This window comes from Bidens hawaiensis, unplaced genomic scaffold (genome assembly GCF_021521415.1).
Source record: "Bidens hawaiensis isolate Kalapana, Puna unplaced genomic scaffold, B.hawaiensis_p1.1 tig00032846_1, whole genome shotgun sequence".
Classification (NCBI taxonomy): Eukaryota; Viridiplantae; Streptophyta; class Magnoliopsida; order Asterales; family Asteraceae; genus Bidens; species Bidens hawaiensis.
This window is the reverse complement of record NW_027495624.1, coordinates 82,615-98,379: the sequence shown is the minus strand read 5'-3', so window position 1 is coordinate 98,379 and position 15,765 is coordinate 82,615. Positions and strand designations below refer to the sequence as shown.

The window sequence follows — 15,765 nt, the reverse complement described above, 5'->3', positions numbered from 1 at the left end:
TCATATTATTTTATCGTAAAAAGGTATAGATGGTAATAATACCATGATAGAGATGCAACTAATACCAACATTAAATAAAATAATCACTTTTATACACTTCTGTATATTATGTATTGAGAAAAGCAAAATTGACAATACTACCATAGTCAACAAGAGATGCTAATATTAAAATTTTAAAATGGGTATTTAAAACGTGCTTATCTTCTAAAGAAAAACTTCTTCAATGTGTTAAATGAACCTAAAGTCTAAAAACTTTTTCTTTTTTTAACCACCAAACATTCACAACTTCTATATCTTCATTTATATAATTACAATAAAATTCATTACTTTTTTTATTTTTTAATTAAATAATACTTTTATATATTTATCCTTTATCTCTTATCAACTCACTAACACTATCAGCGGATATTAAAAAAAATTATAGAATGCGAACAGTGTTTCTCCAAATTTATCCATAAACAGTAGTATTTTCTCTCTCTTTACTTATAACTACTTACAACCGCACTTTGGGTATGTTTGACAAAACTAGCTGGTGGGCTGGTGGCTTGAAGCTGGTAGCTGTAGCTATTTAGATATATTTAGATGTTTGGCCGAGTAGCTGAAGCTTTTAATAAAATGTATAAAATGACTAAAATGTGCATAACTAGAAAAATATAATAGTAAATATCTCTATTTGGAATGTTATTTACGTAATTTAAAATACTAAAAGCTTGTAACTTTTTCTAAACGGTATTAGTAGTAGCTTAAAGCTTAAAGCTTTTTCGCATGATCTAAAAGCTTCAAGCTCTTTCAACCGAACAAGCCTTTTAATTAAGTAAGAGTTTTTTTTAAAAGCTTAAAGCTAGAAGCTCCATGTCATTTAAAAAATAGAATACAAACTATATATTACAGGAAGCTTACTTGAATGCTCAACTTTTTATTGTAATCACATATTAAAAAAATAAATTTTAATAATTTAAAATACGTTGCAAAAATTATTCTGTTTTATTTTTTTTCTAAAAGGGATAAGTTTCAAATTTAAAATATTTAATTAATGATTTCTATTTCACCAAAATTTATAAATAGAAAATATCATACTTCCATTTAATTTATAATTATAAAAAGATATCACCATCATCATCATATTCATATCGTCCAATTCACAACACACTATAAATATTAATAACCGCTAAAGACCATATTGTCCTTACAAAAGTATTATTATTATTATTATTATCCACTCACCGGAAACTGCTTAATAATAATAATAATAATAACATGGAAGCTCTGATGCATATCGGAATTAGGGTTTACTCCGATCCTATAAACCCTAGCTTCCGATTCAAATCCCGTAAGCCTCAATCACTTCTAATGGACGGCCGTAGAGCTAATCTCACTCCAATTAGAGCTCAACAGGTGAATCGTGTTATTAATTTGATTTAATTGATGTTTAGAACTCTATATATAGCCTGTTATTGTAATCGGATGGATTGATTGATTAGATTTATTCTGTTATTGTTATTAATTTGCTAGTTTAATGTTATGCATTCACGAAAACAGACACTGTAACGTAATTTGAATTCAAAACTTGAGGATGTCCAAATTTACAGTGTAAACGAGCCGCGAATAGTTTGACTTATGAGAGCTCGAGCTCATTTTCTAAAGCTTGAACTCGGCTCGTGAGTCATTTATTATTTATTATTATTATTTTTTAAATGCATTCATTTATTAATTATATATATATATATGTGTGTGTATGTATATGTATATGTATATGTATATATATATATATTGAGATAAATGGCTCGAGCTCAGCTCATAAGTTGTTTTTTCAATCTCGATCGAGCGTTTGTTATTTATTAATTATTTTATATACATTTTTAATTGTTTTTAGATATTTCATTAATTTGCAAGTTTGATGTTATGCATTCACGAAAACAGATACTGTAACGTAATATGGATTCAAAACTTGAGGATGTCCAAATTTATGGTGTAAACGAGCCGCGAATAGTTTTGACGTATGAGACTCGAGCTTGAGCTCGGCTCGCTTCGAGCTCCTTTTCTAAAGCTTGAACTCAGCTCGTGAGTTGGTTATTATTTATTATTATTTTTTTAAAATGCATTCATTTATTAATTATTTTTATATGGCTCGATCTCCTGTAGTACCTTAAACGAGCTCAAAACTCTAGCTCGGCTCGTAAGTTGTTTTTTCAAGCTCGGGCTCCGGTCGCTTATTGTTTACTAATCAGTTAATATACATATTTTAGTTGTTTTTATATGTTTTAAGAAATAACTAACGAGCCGAAACTTGGCTCCGTCTCCTGTAGTTTAAGTATAACTTAAACGAGCTAAAACTCGAGCTCGGCTCGTAAGTTATTTTTAAGCTCAGGCTCGGCTTGTTTATTATTTTTTTTTAACTTTTTTTGAAATGCATTTATTAATTATTTTACATGCATTTTTAATTATTTTTATATATTTTGAGAAAAACCTATATTCGGCTTGATCTCCTGACTCCTGTAGTACCTTAAACGAGCTAAAGCTGGAGCTCGGCTTGTAGGTTGTTTTTTCAAGCTCGGGCTCGGGTCACTTATAATTTACTAATCAGTTTATGTGCATATTTTAATTGTTTTTATATTAAGGAAAACCTAACGAGCCGAAACTTGGCTCCATCTCCTGTAGTAACTTAAATGAGCTAAAACTCGAGCTCGGCTCGTAAGTTGGTTTTTCAAGCTCGGGCCTGGCTTGTTTGTTATTTATCGATACATTTTTAGTTGTTGTTATTATTATTACATATTTTGAGAAAAACCTTAAACGAGCCTTAGCTTAGCTTAAGCTCGTGTAATACCTTAAACGAGCTCGACTGTGCAGTGTGAAATTAATACATAGAAGTCCAAAAGAAGTAGACTTAAAAACTACACAAGGCTCAAGCCCGGGCTCAATAACTAAACGATTTTCATTTGAGGCTCGAAAAAGCTTGGTCGTTTTTCTATCGATCTGGTCAATAGCTCGCAAGCAGCTCGGCTCGTTTGCACCCCTAGTATATCTAAATTCGTAACTGGAGGTTTGTTTGTTCAATAGTTTAAAAATCTTCGTATGATTAAATCATTTTGTTTCATTGATTTGCAGTCTGGCACGAAGGACGGGCCTATAATTGCTAATGCAACCAGTGATTCGGTATCTGAAGAACTGAAAAGCAAAGAGTGGGAAATTGGAGCTCTAAAAGATGAAATAGCTGCAACTCAGGGAATTCAGATAAGAAGAAGACCTCCCAGCGGACCTCCTTTGCATTATGTTGGTCCTTTTGAGTTTCGGTTACAGAACGAAGGGAATACTCCTCGTAACATACTAGAGGAAATTGTATGGAACAAAGATACAGAGGTTTCACAGGTATGTATTTTTTGAATTTGTAATAGTTAGTTAATGATTATTTGACCTTTGAATGATGAAAAACAGAATTTGTTTATGCAAATGTTTATAACTAACAAGAACTGTTTTTCAGATGAAAGAGAAAAGGCCAATATTTACATTAAAAAAGGCTCTTGAAAATGCTCCTCCTCCGAGAGACTTTCTAGGAGCTCTCAAGGCGTCGTATTTACGAACGGGATTGCCTGCTTTGATTGCTGAAGTGAAAAAGGCTTCACCGAGTAGAGGTGTTCTAAGGGAAGATTTTAATCCTGTAAGTTGCTTCGCTCTCTATATCTGTATGTATAATACGTATGGTTATGTTCCCATAATGACCTTATAACAATTAGGGCTGATTACACAGAAATGTAACTTACTTACATTTTTTCACTATTGTATGTAAAACTTCTAAGGGAAAACATTTTTCACTATTGTATGTAAGAAATATGTTCCTTTTCTTTTCACTGTCTGCAACACCCTTACAGTTTTTCACCGTTGTCCACCATTTTTTTTATAATGTGGTGTTGTACCATTTGAAAGTTTTACCTTTTGTAGACGGTTACTTCCATACAATTGTAATAAATTGAAAGTATGTTACACATGGTGGATATTATTTTTTTCTTACACAATGAAAAAGATGTTAAAGTTTCATTGTGGTGTGATAAACCTAATTAAAGTAAGTTCTTCTCATTTTTATCTTTGATTAAATTATTTAAAATTGTTTTCATGACAGGTTGAAGTTGCACAAGCTTATGAGAAAGGTGGAGCCGCGTGCCTTAGTGTTTTGACTGATTCAAAATATTTTCAGGTAAATATCAATTATATATTTATATCAGCCCTGCTTGCGGTGCGCACATATGATGTATATATGTGTGAACCCTCGGGTGGGCAAAAGTGAAATTGCACTAATTTTGACGTTATTTTACTAATCTCGTGAAAATAACGTTAAAAGTGACGGACGGTTAATCAGGCATCATGTAGTGGCGTTGATAGCCGAAAGACAAGGGTACATGCACCGATCAGCCGGTGTCCCGATGATTGAGTGCTATGTGCCTTATGTCCAAGGCTTGATGCAAAACTACTATCGAGCCGGGGGTCTCACCGGAAGCAGCCTCTCTATCCTTATGGGGTAGAGGTAAGGCTGTCTACATCTTACCCTCCTCAGACCCTACCATAGCTTTGCTATTGGTGGGATATATTGAGTACGATGATGATGATGATGATGTTTGCTTTAACTAATATTTTCAGTGCTATGATCATATGATGTTTATGCAATGTTTCTTTGTTTATTTTTAAAGGGAAGCTTTGAGAATCTAGAGGCTATACGCAGTGCTGGAGTCAAGGTACGATTATTTATAACCTTTTAAAATCCTTTTGCTACAACTTATGAGTTTTACTGTTTTAGCATGTTTTGACATTATTTTATAACGCAGTGCCCTCTTTTGTGCAAAGAGTTTATTGTGGATGCATGGCAGTTGTATTATGCAAGAACAAAGGGCGCAGATGGTGTTTTGTTGATTGCAGCTGTTTTACCAGATCTTGATATAAAATATATGCTTAAGATTTGCAAAATGATTGGACTTACTGCACTCGTTGAGGTAGATTGAACCTGAATTATATATCTTTACATTAATGGAGTGTTTATAAAAATACATATCTAAAATACTTTATATTTAATTTTCTTGTTAGGTGCATGATGAGAATGAAATGGATCGGATGCTGGCAATTGATGGAATTGAACTTATTGGCATCAATAACCGAAACCTTGGTACACCCCGTGTTTCTACAACTTGTTTTCAATTTAATCATTTGTTTCACGACCTATGCAATCGATATCGCCGATATCACCGATATGTCAGTGATATATCGGTTATCGGTCCCTTGGCGATATATAAGTCAGAATATCGGTACTGATAATATCAACGATATTGACCGATATTGAACTAATATTTGACCGATATTAGTGTTTTAAGTCTTAATTATCAACTTTTAGTGTTCAATGTTATTGTTTTAGCTCACGACTTCATCATATCATAATCTAATAATCTATAACTTCCTAATATACGTGCAGCAACATTTGAAGTGGATATCGGTAACACAAAGAAGTTGCTCGAAGGAAAACGTGGCGAAATGATCCGACAAAAGGACATAACGGTAAGTCCAACACAATGGGAATATGTCCATTTTATGCTCAAAAACGTTTGCGATATTTATTTATTTTTATCTTTTTCAGGTGGTTGGGGAGTCGGGATTGTTCACTCCTGCGGGCATTGCCTATGTACAAGAAGCTGGTGTGAAAGCCGTAAGTGAACCTTTGACTAATTTGACTTATAAATTCTGCCGTTATTTAAAATACGAATTTGTTTGTGTTGCAGATATTGGTCGGTGAGTCGATTGTGAAGCAGAAAGATCCGACGCAAGGAATTAGAGATCTTTTTGGCAAAGATATAACGGGTTAGCTGCGGTTTAGCCAAAACATCTAAGAATAAAAAAACTCAATTTACTTAGGGTTCAACACCCTTTTGTATGCAGTTTACTTTCAGTTTTATTTTTCTGTTGCAAGTATAATGTTTTTTGGTGATTAAATTTGTAATGCGACACCGTTTCTTATGATATTATTTGGTGTCACACGATACACTTTTGCACTAGGGGGGTCGAGTTTTGTCACCAAGAGGTTGACTTACTAAAGTCAACATTACTTCAAGTATAATGTATATAATTAGACAAAAGTTTTGACAGTAACTAAATTTCAAAACATATGATTCAAATTAACCTATTACGCCCTTAGCCCACTATGAATACGCTTGTACTTAGAGGTGCACAAAATACCCGATCCGGAACCGGTTCCTACCCCTGTACCCGACCCGTGGGTAGGAGTATAGGATTTCTCCTCAAATTCAAAGCCGGAACTGACCAGGGCCCGGTTGAACCGGAACTAGAAATACCCAGTCAAAACCTGACCTGACCAGAAACCTGAAAAAAAACCCATAAAATATGGTCAAATATCCGACTAACCCGGAACTGGTTCCTACCCGGACCTAGTTTTGACTTTTGTTGACCATACCCGAAACCGGTTCCTACCCGGTTTTGGTTCCGGTTCTTGAAAATACCTGTTTTGTGCCCATCTACTTGTAATGTTGTACAAGTTACTAAAACTTGTTTTTTGTGGTCAATGTATCATCTGAACAGACATCCAACAACGAGGTCAATACCCAATAAAAAAATGTTCGTTCGATTTAGCTCAATTTGTAAACAAGCCAAACAATGCAAAAAAAAAAAATGCTCACTTGCTTTTAGTTTGGTTTATAAGCACGAGTAGAGGTGCACAAACCGGTTTAAAACTCAAAACCGGTTTGGGTTGAAACCGGTTTGGTTTGGTCAACAAAAGTCAAAACCGGTTTATGACCTGTTTCGGTTCGGGTTGAAACAGGTTTCTTGACCATGCTACAATCGGTTTTGGTTCAGGTTTTAAATAGTTTAGGTCTGGGTTTTGACCGTGTTTTGCCTAGTTATAATGAAAAAAATTACAAATAAGTTTGATTTTGATTCGATTGCCGAGTCTGTCCGGTTAACATTTTTATTTGCACACCTCTAAACACGAGCAAACCTTCACTCAAAACAGCTCAGTTCAATTCTGTGTACACATATAATAATAATAATAATAATAATAATAATAATAATAATAATAATAATAATAAAGAGTCCGTTTCTTTTGCATGTTTGAAACGAAACGTCACCACCACCTTCAACCCACCCTAAAACCACCACCACCACCACCACCACCGCCGATGACGTCACATTCCGTCAACTACAATCTCGAAGACCGATCAACGAAAGACGACGCCTGGTACAAATGCGGCGTCGTTTTGGAACATGAAAACAGGCTCCGTGTCAAGTTCAAGAACCTCGTACAGCCATCCAACGACGAGGTTTTCTCTGTCTCTGATTTTTCATCTAACGACGAAATTGACATATTCCGGCGGAGATTCCGGCCGGAATCTGAACCGGTCGGAGAGGATGAGTGTCGTAAAGTTGCTGAAGGTGTCATGGTGTCTGCTGTTGGTTTGGATGATAAACAATTGCGTTACTTTGACGCCATTGTTGATGCTGTACGTATTATTATTATTATTAATTTAGGGCTATATGCTACATACATGTTGTTTGATAGTTAAGACTTGAGAGGTCTAATTATGCTTTATGATTATAAAGCTATTAGCCCTAGTTTTTTAATTTATAAATACTTTCGTTGTAATTGTAAATATTTGTTTGAGATTGGTAAAGAGAAATCCTAGTTGCAGCTCGTGGACGTAGGTAGGGGTGTAATTTTATACATTTTTATATACATTTTGTTTACTAAGTTGTTAGCCCTGGTTTTTTAATTTATAATTACTTTCGTTGTAATTGTAATATTTGTTTGAGTTAATAGGGGTGTAAGCCTGTTTTAGGCTTTATTTCTAAAGCTCGAGTTCAGCTAGTGAGTAGTTTTCAAGCCTGAGTTCTGTTCAGGCCCAACTCGTTTTTTATGTAATATTTAATTAGTATTTATAATTATTTTTTATATGTTATTTAGTTATTTTATAACTATAATTTTATATACAACATAGTATACATTTTGTTTGATAGTTAAGAGGTTTAATTGTGTTTCATGGATACTAAATTGTTAGCTTTAGTTTTTTAGTTTATAAAAATTTTCGTTGTAATTGTAAGATTTGTTTGAGCTAATAAAAGAGAACATAGTTACAGCCTGTGGACGTAGGTAGTGAGTAGTTTTTCAAGCTTGAGTTCAGCTCGTGCTCGACTCGTTTATTATTTATTATTTAATAATTAGTGTATATTTGTACTTATTTTTTACATGTGTTTTTTAATTATAATTTTATGTATAACATAGGTGTAAGATTATGGTAAGAATACATATATATGGGCCTTTGGATCAAGGTAGTTGATGGTTTAAATCTATAGCGTGCTAAAAAACCGTGTAGTGTCCTATTTACATCGCATGGTGTGCTTTATTTTAACCATGGCATGTCCTATTTGAAGGCTTCCTACACTTCCTACAAAACTATTAAAACTTATTTAAACCCTCACCTATAACATAGTATACATTATTTAGTTATTTTATCATAGTTTTATATAACAATGAATATTAAATAGAAAATATACTTGCTTAGGCTCATGAGAACACCTGAGCTCAGCTCAGGATCGGGCTTGTTTGTTAAACAAGCTTGGTTTTAGGGTCAAGCTCATTTAAGCTCGGTTCAGTTCGAGTTTTTTTGCGAGCCACACTCGAGTGGCTCGGCTTGTTTACACCCCTAGACATAGGTTACCCTGACTGTACCACGCTATATTGTCGTGTTCTTTTTCTTTTCCTGCGCGCTTAATTCATTTGTGCATTGTGTGTCGGTTTTCCACTGCGTCACTTGATACCTAACAGATATGTCAGGCTGAGGCGAAGAGCATTAATTGTTCTTGTTTATTTTAATTAATTAGCGATCAGCATTAATTGATGCTGTTTAGTTCATTTAATTAGTGTAAAAATCTTTCGATTGACATTATTTTTAAGAGTTTCTAATTTTCTAAATAGGTGTATCCTGCAGAGTTGCAGTAAAACTAGCAGCAACTTGTTATTCCTTTAATATAATTATAGATATAGATATAGGTTTAAAAGATTATAAATGGTGATCTGAGTTTAATTGAAAAAATATAAAAAAAAATAGTCCATTTTATGACAGTGCCACTGAATTAGGAAAATGTGAAAATGCATGAATTATGAATTTATGATATTGATTTTATACATTTTCTGTTATTTATTGTATAGGTTTGTCACAAAGAACACACGCCCAAGAAGTGTTTATGCACTTATTTTCTATACTGGCAGCATGGTCCTGAAGAGGGCATTATAACAGAAGCAAATCTTGATGATATACACCTCATTAAGCACGGCCCGGTAGATCCCACAGTGGTCAACTTTACAAAACTTATAAAAGAAAAAATAAAAGTCAAAAGCGCCTCTTTTGAATTCACTCTGATCCCTAAGAATACAAATATTTCAAAAGATACAAGCTCAAACGAAACCATCACAAGACCGCAGGTCAGTTTTTCAGTCAATGTCAGTTCGTGTTGCGGTTTTCCTAGTTTATGACTTTATGATTCGTTTGTTTATTCCGCAGGAGATTGGTAGTGCGGGAAACGGTTCCCATGTTGGATTGTCTGCAGGTTTTGTGACTAAACATTTTTTAATCCAATATTGTTTTAAAAAAATAATAAATCATTTGAGAACTTATTTTATTAATTATTATTTGTTTTTTCGTCAATAGGGAAGGAACTGGAAGGCGAGAAAGAAACCAAGCCTTATCATTATATTATACTGGAAAACTTAGAGAAAGATTTATGTCCATTGCTAATGACGGATTTCATACGTGAGCAAACGTTAATAACAGCACAAGCATATGTTTTTCCAAGTTTGTTATTGGAAACGTATACAAGGGGAGTAATCATGGTGGACGACGAAACAAAACTGAAGAAGATATATGAATTTATTAATAATCCAAATCAGCTTATTGTATCTTCATCTGGAAGGTAAGTATTGTTGTTGTATAATATAAGCTTATCAGGAAATTGCTAATAAGATGAGTTTATTCTAGTTTTATTTTTTTTATTATTACAGGCCATGGGTACTAGCTGAAGATGAGCTTAGAAATGGAGCATTCAACACAAACCTGCAGAGATTCCAGCCTAAGTACAAGGTAAAAGACCCAGACCGGGCCAGGCCCGGCCCAAAACTGGGCCCATTAAGCCTGGTTGTTATATGTTCGGCCCATTTTCTGTTGATTTTTGAATTTTTTAAATTGATTGGATCGGTGCAAACGCAACCGAATTTTGGGTCCTGCACTTGTCCGGGCCCATGGGCCACTTGTGCAGATCTATTTAAAAACCAATACGTTTCTTGCATAACTTCCAGCCTAACTACTAGGTAAAAGACTGGGCCCGGCCCAAAACTGGGCCCATTAAGCCTGGTTGTTGTCATATGTTCGGCCCATTTTCTGTTGAATTTTGAAATTTTTAAAGTTATTTTGTTTGGTCCAAATGTTACTGAAAGTGGGCCAGATCCTGGAATGGGCCGGGACAATGGGCCAGTTGTGCAGATAATATGTTTTTTTATATTTCTGTTACTACTTTGTGTTGATCTTTGGCCTCTTGATCGCAGAGTTGCAGTACAAAGAACGATTTGATGGTTGTTCGGCTAGGAACAGAAGAATACGCGAAAGCTAAAGAACTAAAAGATTTGTATTTGATGTTTCGCAATCATCTTAATGGGCTTTTGAAGAGATTAGTTATGGAGGAGGAGAAAATAACCAGGGCCCATTAAGTCAAAACTAGTTTATGCAAAGTTTAAATACTTGGGAGCCCGGTCCGAAGTTGTAGTTGGCTGCAGCCCGTTTTAGTTTCATATGAAGAAAAAGTATGCATTAGGACAAAAAAATTTTGAACTGGTCGAGTGTCGATCGTTATAATTTTTTTGTATTTTATAAATAATAAAGGTTAGCAAATGCATTTTTGTCTTTCACAATATTTATAGATTCTTATTGTTGAATTTTGTTGACAGTAGTTTTTCTAAACTCGAGCTGGAGTTTAGACAAGTTCGATTGAATTGGCCCGGATTGTAAATTCTAATCTAAGCTGAAAACCGAGCTTGTATTCAACTCATGTTCAACTTGAGTAACAAAAAGATAAGAAATAAACCCATGTTTAGTAAAACCGTACAAAAAACTTTTCAGACCGAAACTGATAAAGTGGCCAAACCACATGTACTTCCGTACAAAAAGGTTTCCAAATTGAAATCGATACAGTGGCCAAGCCACATGAAAAAACTCGCAATTAACTCTAAAGAAAATTTACTTCCATTCCTCGTTAGTATTCGGAATCTGGGTTGCAAACTCGTCTTTATTTGATTTTTAGTTTTTTTTTACTAAATCCGTGACTCACTTCACTTGAGGGTACTTTCTCGAACATCTTTCATTAAAGGGATTTTTTTATTATGTTGTGTGTGATATCTTGGTCTTAAAATGCGTGCAATGAACGAGTCAGTTATGTAAGGAAAGAACTGATCGTGGTAGAGGCGACATCTCAGTGTAGTCATATTAGACTGCTTTATTGCTTTAACCAAAATAGTCTAACTACATGGTTAAGTTCCTCAAAAGTAGGCAGATGTCGACCCTACCACGGGAATTGCCAAGATCGGTTTTTGTGGTAGGCGGGTAGCTTCTACTTCGAAATTGACTCGTCAATGACACCTATTTTTAGGCCAAGATGTTGCCCCTGCCATGGGTGACAATGGCCATTATGAAATATGTTCAAAAAGTACGTCAAGTAGGAATAAGCTCAGTACCTGTATCGTAAGACCGATCTACAAAATCGCCAAAAATGGAATGGACACGGGTACTAAAAGCAAGGTTGCGAAAGTCCCTAGACAGCCGACTGGGAAGTTGGGTATTATAAAGAAAATTAAGTTTTGGATATTATATATATGTCAATATCATAAATTTACTGATATTTGTAATAAAATAGGTGAATATCAATATAAATAAAAGAAATACATTTTTAAATACTAAATTACTCCAAAACTTGCTAATTGTTAATAAAAAAATGATATTCGTTCTTTAATATTATAGAAACTAGTTTTAGAGCCCGTGTCACACACGGGATAATTCAAATATAAAATTATAAGTAAAACAAATAATTGCATAGCGTATATGAAAAAAAAATGTATTGCATGTATCCTTGTTTCTATACAATGTGTACATAAATTGATTTTATTTATATCACAAAATGCTTTTTTAAATAAACTTAATAAAAAAAATGTCCGTGCAAAATCATACCCGAGAATGCTTCTTTCTATTGAAAAATTCTTCTCGGTGTCATATATGTATAATTGAAAAAATTTTGGTTATGAACAAATTTCGAAAATAAGACTTCTCATACGATAGTAGTTCTAACCACTCAGCCTAAATACAAAAGAGACGTTACCTTTATTGATATATTTATCAATTTACTTCCAATGAAAGGAAAGTAGGATATTAAATTGTAGCAATGGATGTTCTTCAAGAACTATGTTTTTCTGAGCTACACCAAAAAGATTTTGATAAGTTTCAGAGGGTTTCTCGACTTTGTCATAATGACAACATAAAAAATTTTGTGAATATTTTGTTTCATTTGAGCATAGTTTTGCATGGCATGCTTCCCGTACAACGTTCTGATCACCATTGAAGGAAAAATTAATGTTGACATAAATATTTTAAATTTGATAAAAATTAGAAGCATTGATAGGCATGGGGTGGCATGTCGAAAGTGTTCGCAATCTTTTCTTAAATTTTAATAGTTAAGGGAAAAATAGTCAATTTGCCAAATTCCGAACATTTTGATTATTTCAAAAAAACGCCCTTAAAAATAAACTTGAAACCTAAATCATGTTTAAAATTCTAGCTTTCATACTTTTGAGATTTTAAAGTTAACACTTTGAGCCCATAAAAAATTTGATGATAAATCTATCTTGCATTCTCAAACTTCAAAAAATACTCAAAATTTTCATTTTTGATCCGTAACAAATTTTGACCTAAATGTAGTTAACTTGTACCAAACAATCTATTTACTAACTTTTGACTCATAAAATCGAATTTAACTTCCACAAAAAACCCGAAACAATTTTCATTTGAGAAACATGATTTGTTGTTGTTTTTGGAATTCACCAAGTATTTTGAAATATATAGTAAAATAATATGTTAATATTTATATTTATAAAAATATATAGATATTATAAAAATATAGTATAAAAGGAAAGTGAATAATTATTGATTTATTACTTAATTAGTTTTGGAGGGAAAAAATTGTGAGAATTAACCAAAACATGGTAAGTGTCCCTATTTAATTTACTTTATTAGAATAGGTAGATATGAATTATGTTTTATTTTTTTTAACTCAAAATCGTACCTAGTTAGCCACCTTTGATCGATTTTTCGTAACTAGGCAGAGTTAAAGAAAGCCGCCTCGGCACTACACCTTGTAGCGATTACTCGGGAAGTACTCGGCCTTGTAGACCTACTTTTACAACATTGACCGAAAGTACTGATCCCCAAAACCACAAAAAGTGGGTATCAAAAATACCCGGTACCATTTTCCATTTTATCATATTTTTTAAATATATATATTTCATAGTTACATATCGAAATTACAAAACAGTTGAAATGAACCACCTTTGTTGTTGTCCTTAAATCATTTCTTAATCTTTCCATCATCAATAATCATACAATTTCAAATCAACCATATTTTGTAACATTTCTCAAATGTTAAAACAATGATGTTTCACACAATTTTAATCATTGTCTTCATGTCATGTTTGCTAATATCCAACGTTGTTGGAATAAGATTTGTGATCGATAGAGAAGAGTGTTTGTCTATCACTGTTGATTACGAAGGCGATACGGTTTATGTTTCTTTCGTTGTGATTAAGGCGGAATCACCATGGCATTTCACCGAAGACGGGGTTGATCTTGTGGTAATATTCTTAATCCCCGCGTGTTTGTTTGATCTTGTTCTATATAGACACCGTCGACGTGTCATACGGCCTATATGGTCATATTGGCCATTTGGCCGTATGGTAGGGCGAAAATGGTCATGTCATGCAGACCGTTTTGATGGTCATAGGGGTCGTTTGAGGGCCAATTCATACCGTCCGGGTTATGTTTTTAGCTATCATTTTTAGCCTATAATACGACCCTATTGAAAGGGAGAAAAAGGTCATGTATCCTGTTGATATGAGTCATATGACAGACAAGCTGGTGTACATTTTTGAGGCTGGTGTACCAATAAAAGGCATGTTTCAAATTTTGTTATTTCTTTTGTTAAGCACTTTATTCGAAACAACTTATTTTAATCGCAATTATCATAGGTCACTATTAGTTTGCAAAAATATTAATGGGCCCACGAGTTTTAATTTTCTGATAACAGTTTATCACGAATATAAGAAAATAAAAATCTCTCACATGTATTGTTGATTTAAAATTGTAGAGAATCAAAGGAAAGAAACATGTTTTTAAGTTTTTAACGACTCGTGTTTAACGTGTGGCAGATAAAAGGCCCGTCTGGAGACCGGGTATTCGACATGCACGATAAAACTAGCCAAAAGCATGACTTTATAGCTCACAAAAAAGGCCTATATCATTTTTGCTTCACAAACAAGTCTCCGTACCACGAGACAATCGATTTTGATGTTCATGTTGGTCATTTTGCATATCACGATCAACACGCAAAGGATGGTACGTCACTAATAATGTTTTCCGCTCGTTTTATGGGCTCGTTTCATGTATAAGTTTGCTTGCGCAGAGCATTTCAAGCCGCTGTTTGATCTAATAGCAAAACTGGAGGAAGCTCTTTACAACATTCAGTTTGAACAGCATTGGTTACAAGCCGAAAATGACCGTCAGGCAGTCGGTAAAAACACACACACATAACTTGTAACAATTATTAAAAGGTATATTGGTTTTTATTAATCCTAGCTATTGCCTTTTGGTCACTGCTGGTCCTAACTAATAGTCCGGGACTAACAGAATCCCAACGCCGTTAGTTTCAGGTCGTTGGAAAAACGTTTTTTTTGCCGGAAAATTCAAATTTGTTGCCAGAAAACACCACCTGAACACCGCAACCACCACCGATTGACTCACCGCCAACCAACTACCACCACTTGAGCACCATCAACCGATTCCAACGACGGTTCTAGGGTTTCCGACGACCTCAATAATTAGGGCTTTTACTTGAAAAAGGTTCCTAAAGGTCCGATACAAAGTTACTAAGATGTTTGGGACGAAAATGTTGAGTTTTCGGGAAAAAATTTGAGTTTTTCGGATAAAAACGTTTTTCCGGCGACCTGAAACTAACGATGTTAGGATTCTGTTAGTCGCGGACCGTTAGGAACAAATACGTCAGCAACCAATTCGTTAGTTGGGACCGGTAGGCGGTAGAGACCAAAAAACGATAGTTGGGATTAATAAAAACCAATATACCTTATTAAAACTTATATAAATATATAACTATTTTTTTAATCCTTTTGGGAGTGCAGTAAATGAGAAAATGGGTAAGAGAGCTGTCCACAAGGCACTGATTGAATCAGCTGCACTAATTGGAGCCAGTGTTCTTCAAGTTTATCTTTTGCAACGCCTTTTCGAGCGTAAACTTGGGCTTTCAAGAGTCTAATTGTAACGTACCTGCACGTTATTCGCACATTATTCGAGTCGTATGTAGTGTATTATCAATTATCCTTCATTGCCTGCTTTTGGGTCGAGTGATTAAGCCCGAAAGTTGCGTGCCCGCCCTGTTACTTCATTGAAAACCCAA

General features: G+C 34.2%; 3 protein-coding genes across 3 annotated transcripts; all 3 read left to right on the top strand.

Moving 5' to 3' along the window:
- The first annotated feature begins 1,257 nt into the window (after positions 1-1,257).
- On the top strand, positions 1,258-5,872 carry LOC143584190 (indole-3-glycerol phosphate synthase, chloroplastic-like). The gene is made up of 10 exons (XM_077066293.1): positions 1,258-1,395; positions 3,106-3,366; positions 3,479-3,655; positions 4,115-4,189; positions 4,680-4,724; positions 4,815-4,979; positions 5,071-5,149; positions 5,453-5,535; positions 5,615-5,683; positions 5,757-5,872. The coding sequence occupies exons 1-10, from the start codon at positions 1,258-1,260 to the stop codon at positions 5,838-5,840; spliced, it is 1,176 nt and encodes a 391-aa protein (XP_076922408.1). The 3' UTR covers positions 5,841-5,872.
- A 1,297-nt stretch (positions 5,873-7,169) lies between these two features.
- On the top strand, positions 7,170-10,747 carry LOC143584200 (uncharacterized). The gene is made up of 6 exons (XM_077066299.1): positions 7,170-7,490; positions 9,197-9,469; positions 9,549-9,594; positions 9,696-9,957; positions 10,046-10,124; positions 10,586-10,747. Exons 1-6 carry the CDS (start codon positions 7,170-7,172, stop codon positions 10,745-10,747), a joined length of 1,143 nt encoding a protein of 380 aa, XP_076922414.1.
- Positions 10,748-13,732: 2,985 nt separating this feature from the next.
- Positions 13,733-15,753, top strand: LOC143584189 (transmembrane emp24 domain-containing protein p24beta2-like). The gene is made up of 4 exons (XM_077066292.1): positions 13,733-13,930; positions 14,504-14,690; positions 14,758-14,865; positions 15,491-15,753. The coding sequence occupies exons 1-4, from the start codon at positions 13,733-13,735 to the stop codon at positions 15,622-15,624; spliced, it is 627 nt and encodes a 208-aa protein (XP_076922407.1). The 3' UTR covers positions 15,625-15,753.
- The last annotated feature ends 12 nt before the right edge of the window (positions 15,754-15,765 follow it).

Excerpts from the sequence above, each read along its gene's own strand:
- LOC143584190 (XM_077066293.1), top strand. The coding sequence starts at position 1,258 with ATGGAAGCTCTGATGCATATCGGAATTAGGGTTTACTCCGATCCTATA. Across the intron at positions 4,725-4,814 it reads TACGCAGTGCTGGAGTCAAG|TGCCCTCTTTTGTGCAAAGA; the intron begins GTACGATTATTT and ends TTTATAACGCAG. Across the intron at positions 5,536-5,614 it reads TCCGACAAAAGGACATAACG|GTGGTTGGGGAGTCGGGATT; the intron begins GTAAGTCCAACA and ends TATCTTTTTCAG.
- LOC143584200 (XM_077066299.1), top strand. The coding sequence starts at position 7,170 with ATGACGTCACATTCCGTCAACTACAATCTCGAAGACCGATCAACGAAA. Across the intron at positions 9,595-9,695 it reads CCATGTTGGATTGTCTGCAG|GGAAGGAACTGGAAGGCGAG; the intron begins GTTTTGTGACTA and ends TTTCGTCAATAG. Across the intron at positions 9,958-10,045 it reads ATTGTATCTTCATCTGGAAG|GCCATGGGTACTAGCTGAAG; the intron begins GTAAGTATTGTT and ends TTATTATTACAG.
- LOC143584189 (XM_077066292.1), top strand. The coding sequence starts at position 13,733 with ATGTTTCACACAATTTTAATCATTGTCTTCATGTCATGTTTGCTAATA. Across the intron at positions 14,691-14,757 it reads CGATCAACACGCAAAGGATG|AGCATTTCAAGCCGCTGTTT; the intron begins GTACGTCACTAA and ends TTGCTTGCGCAG. Across the intron at positions 14,866-15,490 it reads AAATGACCGTCAGGCAGTCG|TAAATGAGAAAATGGGTAAG; the intron begins GTAAAAACACAC and ends TTGGGAGTGCAG.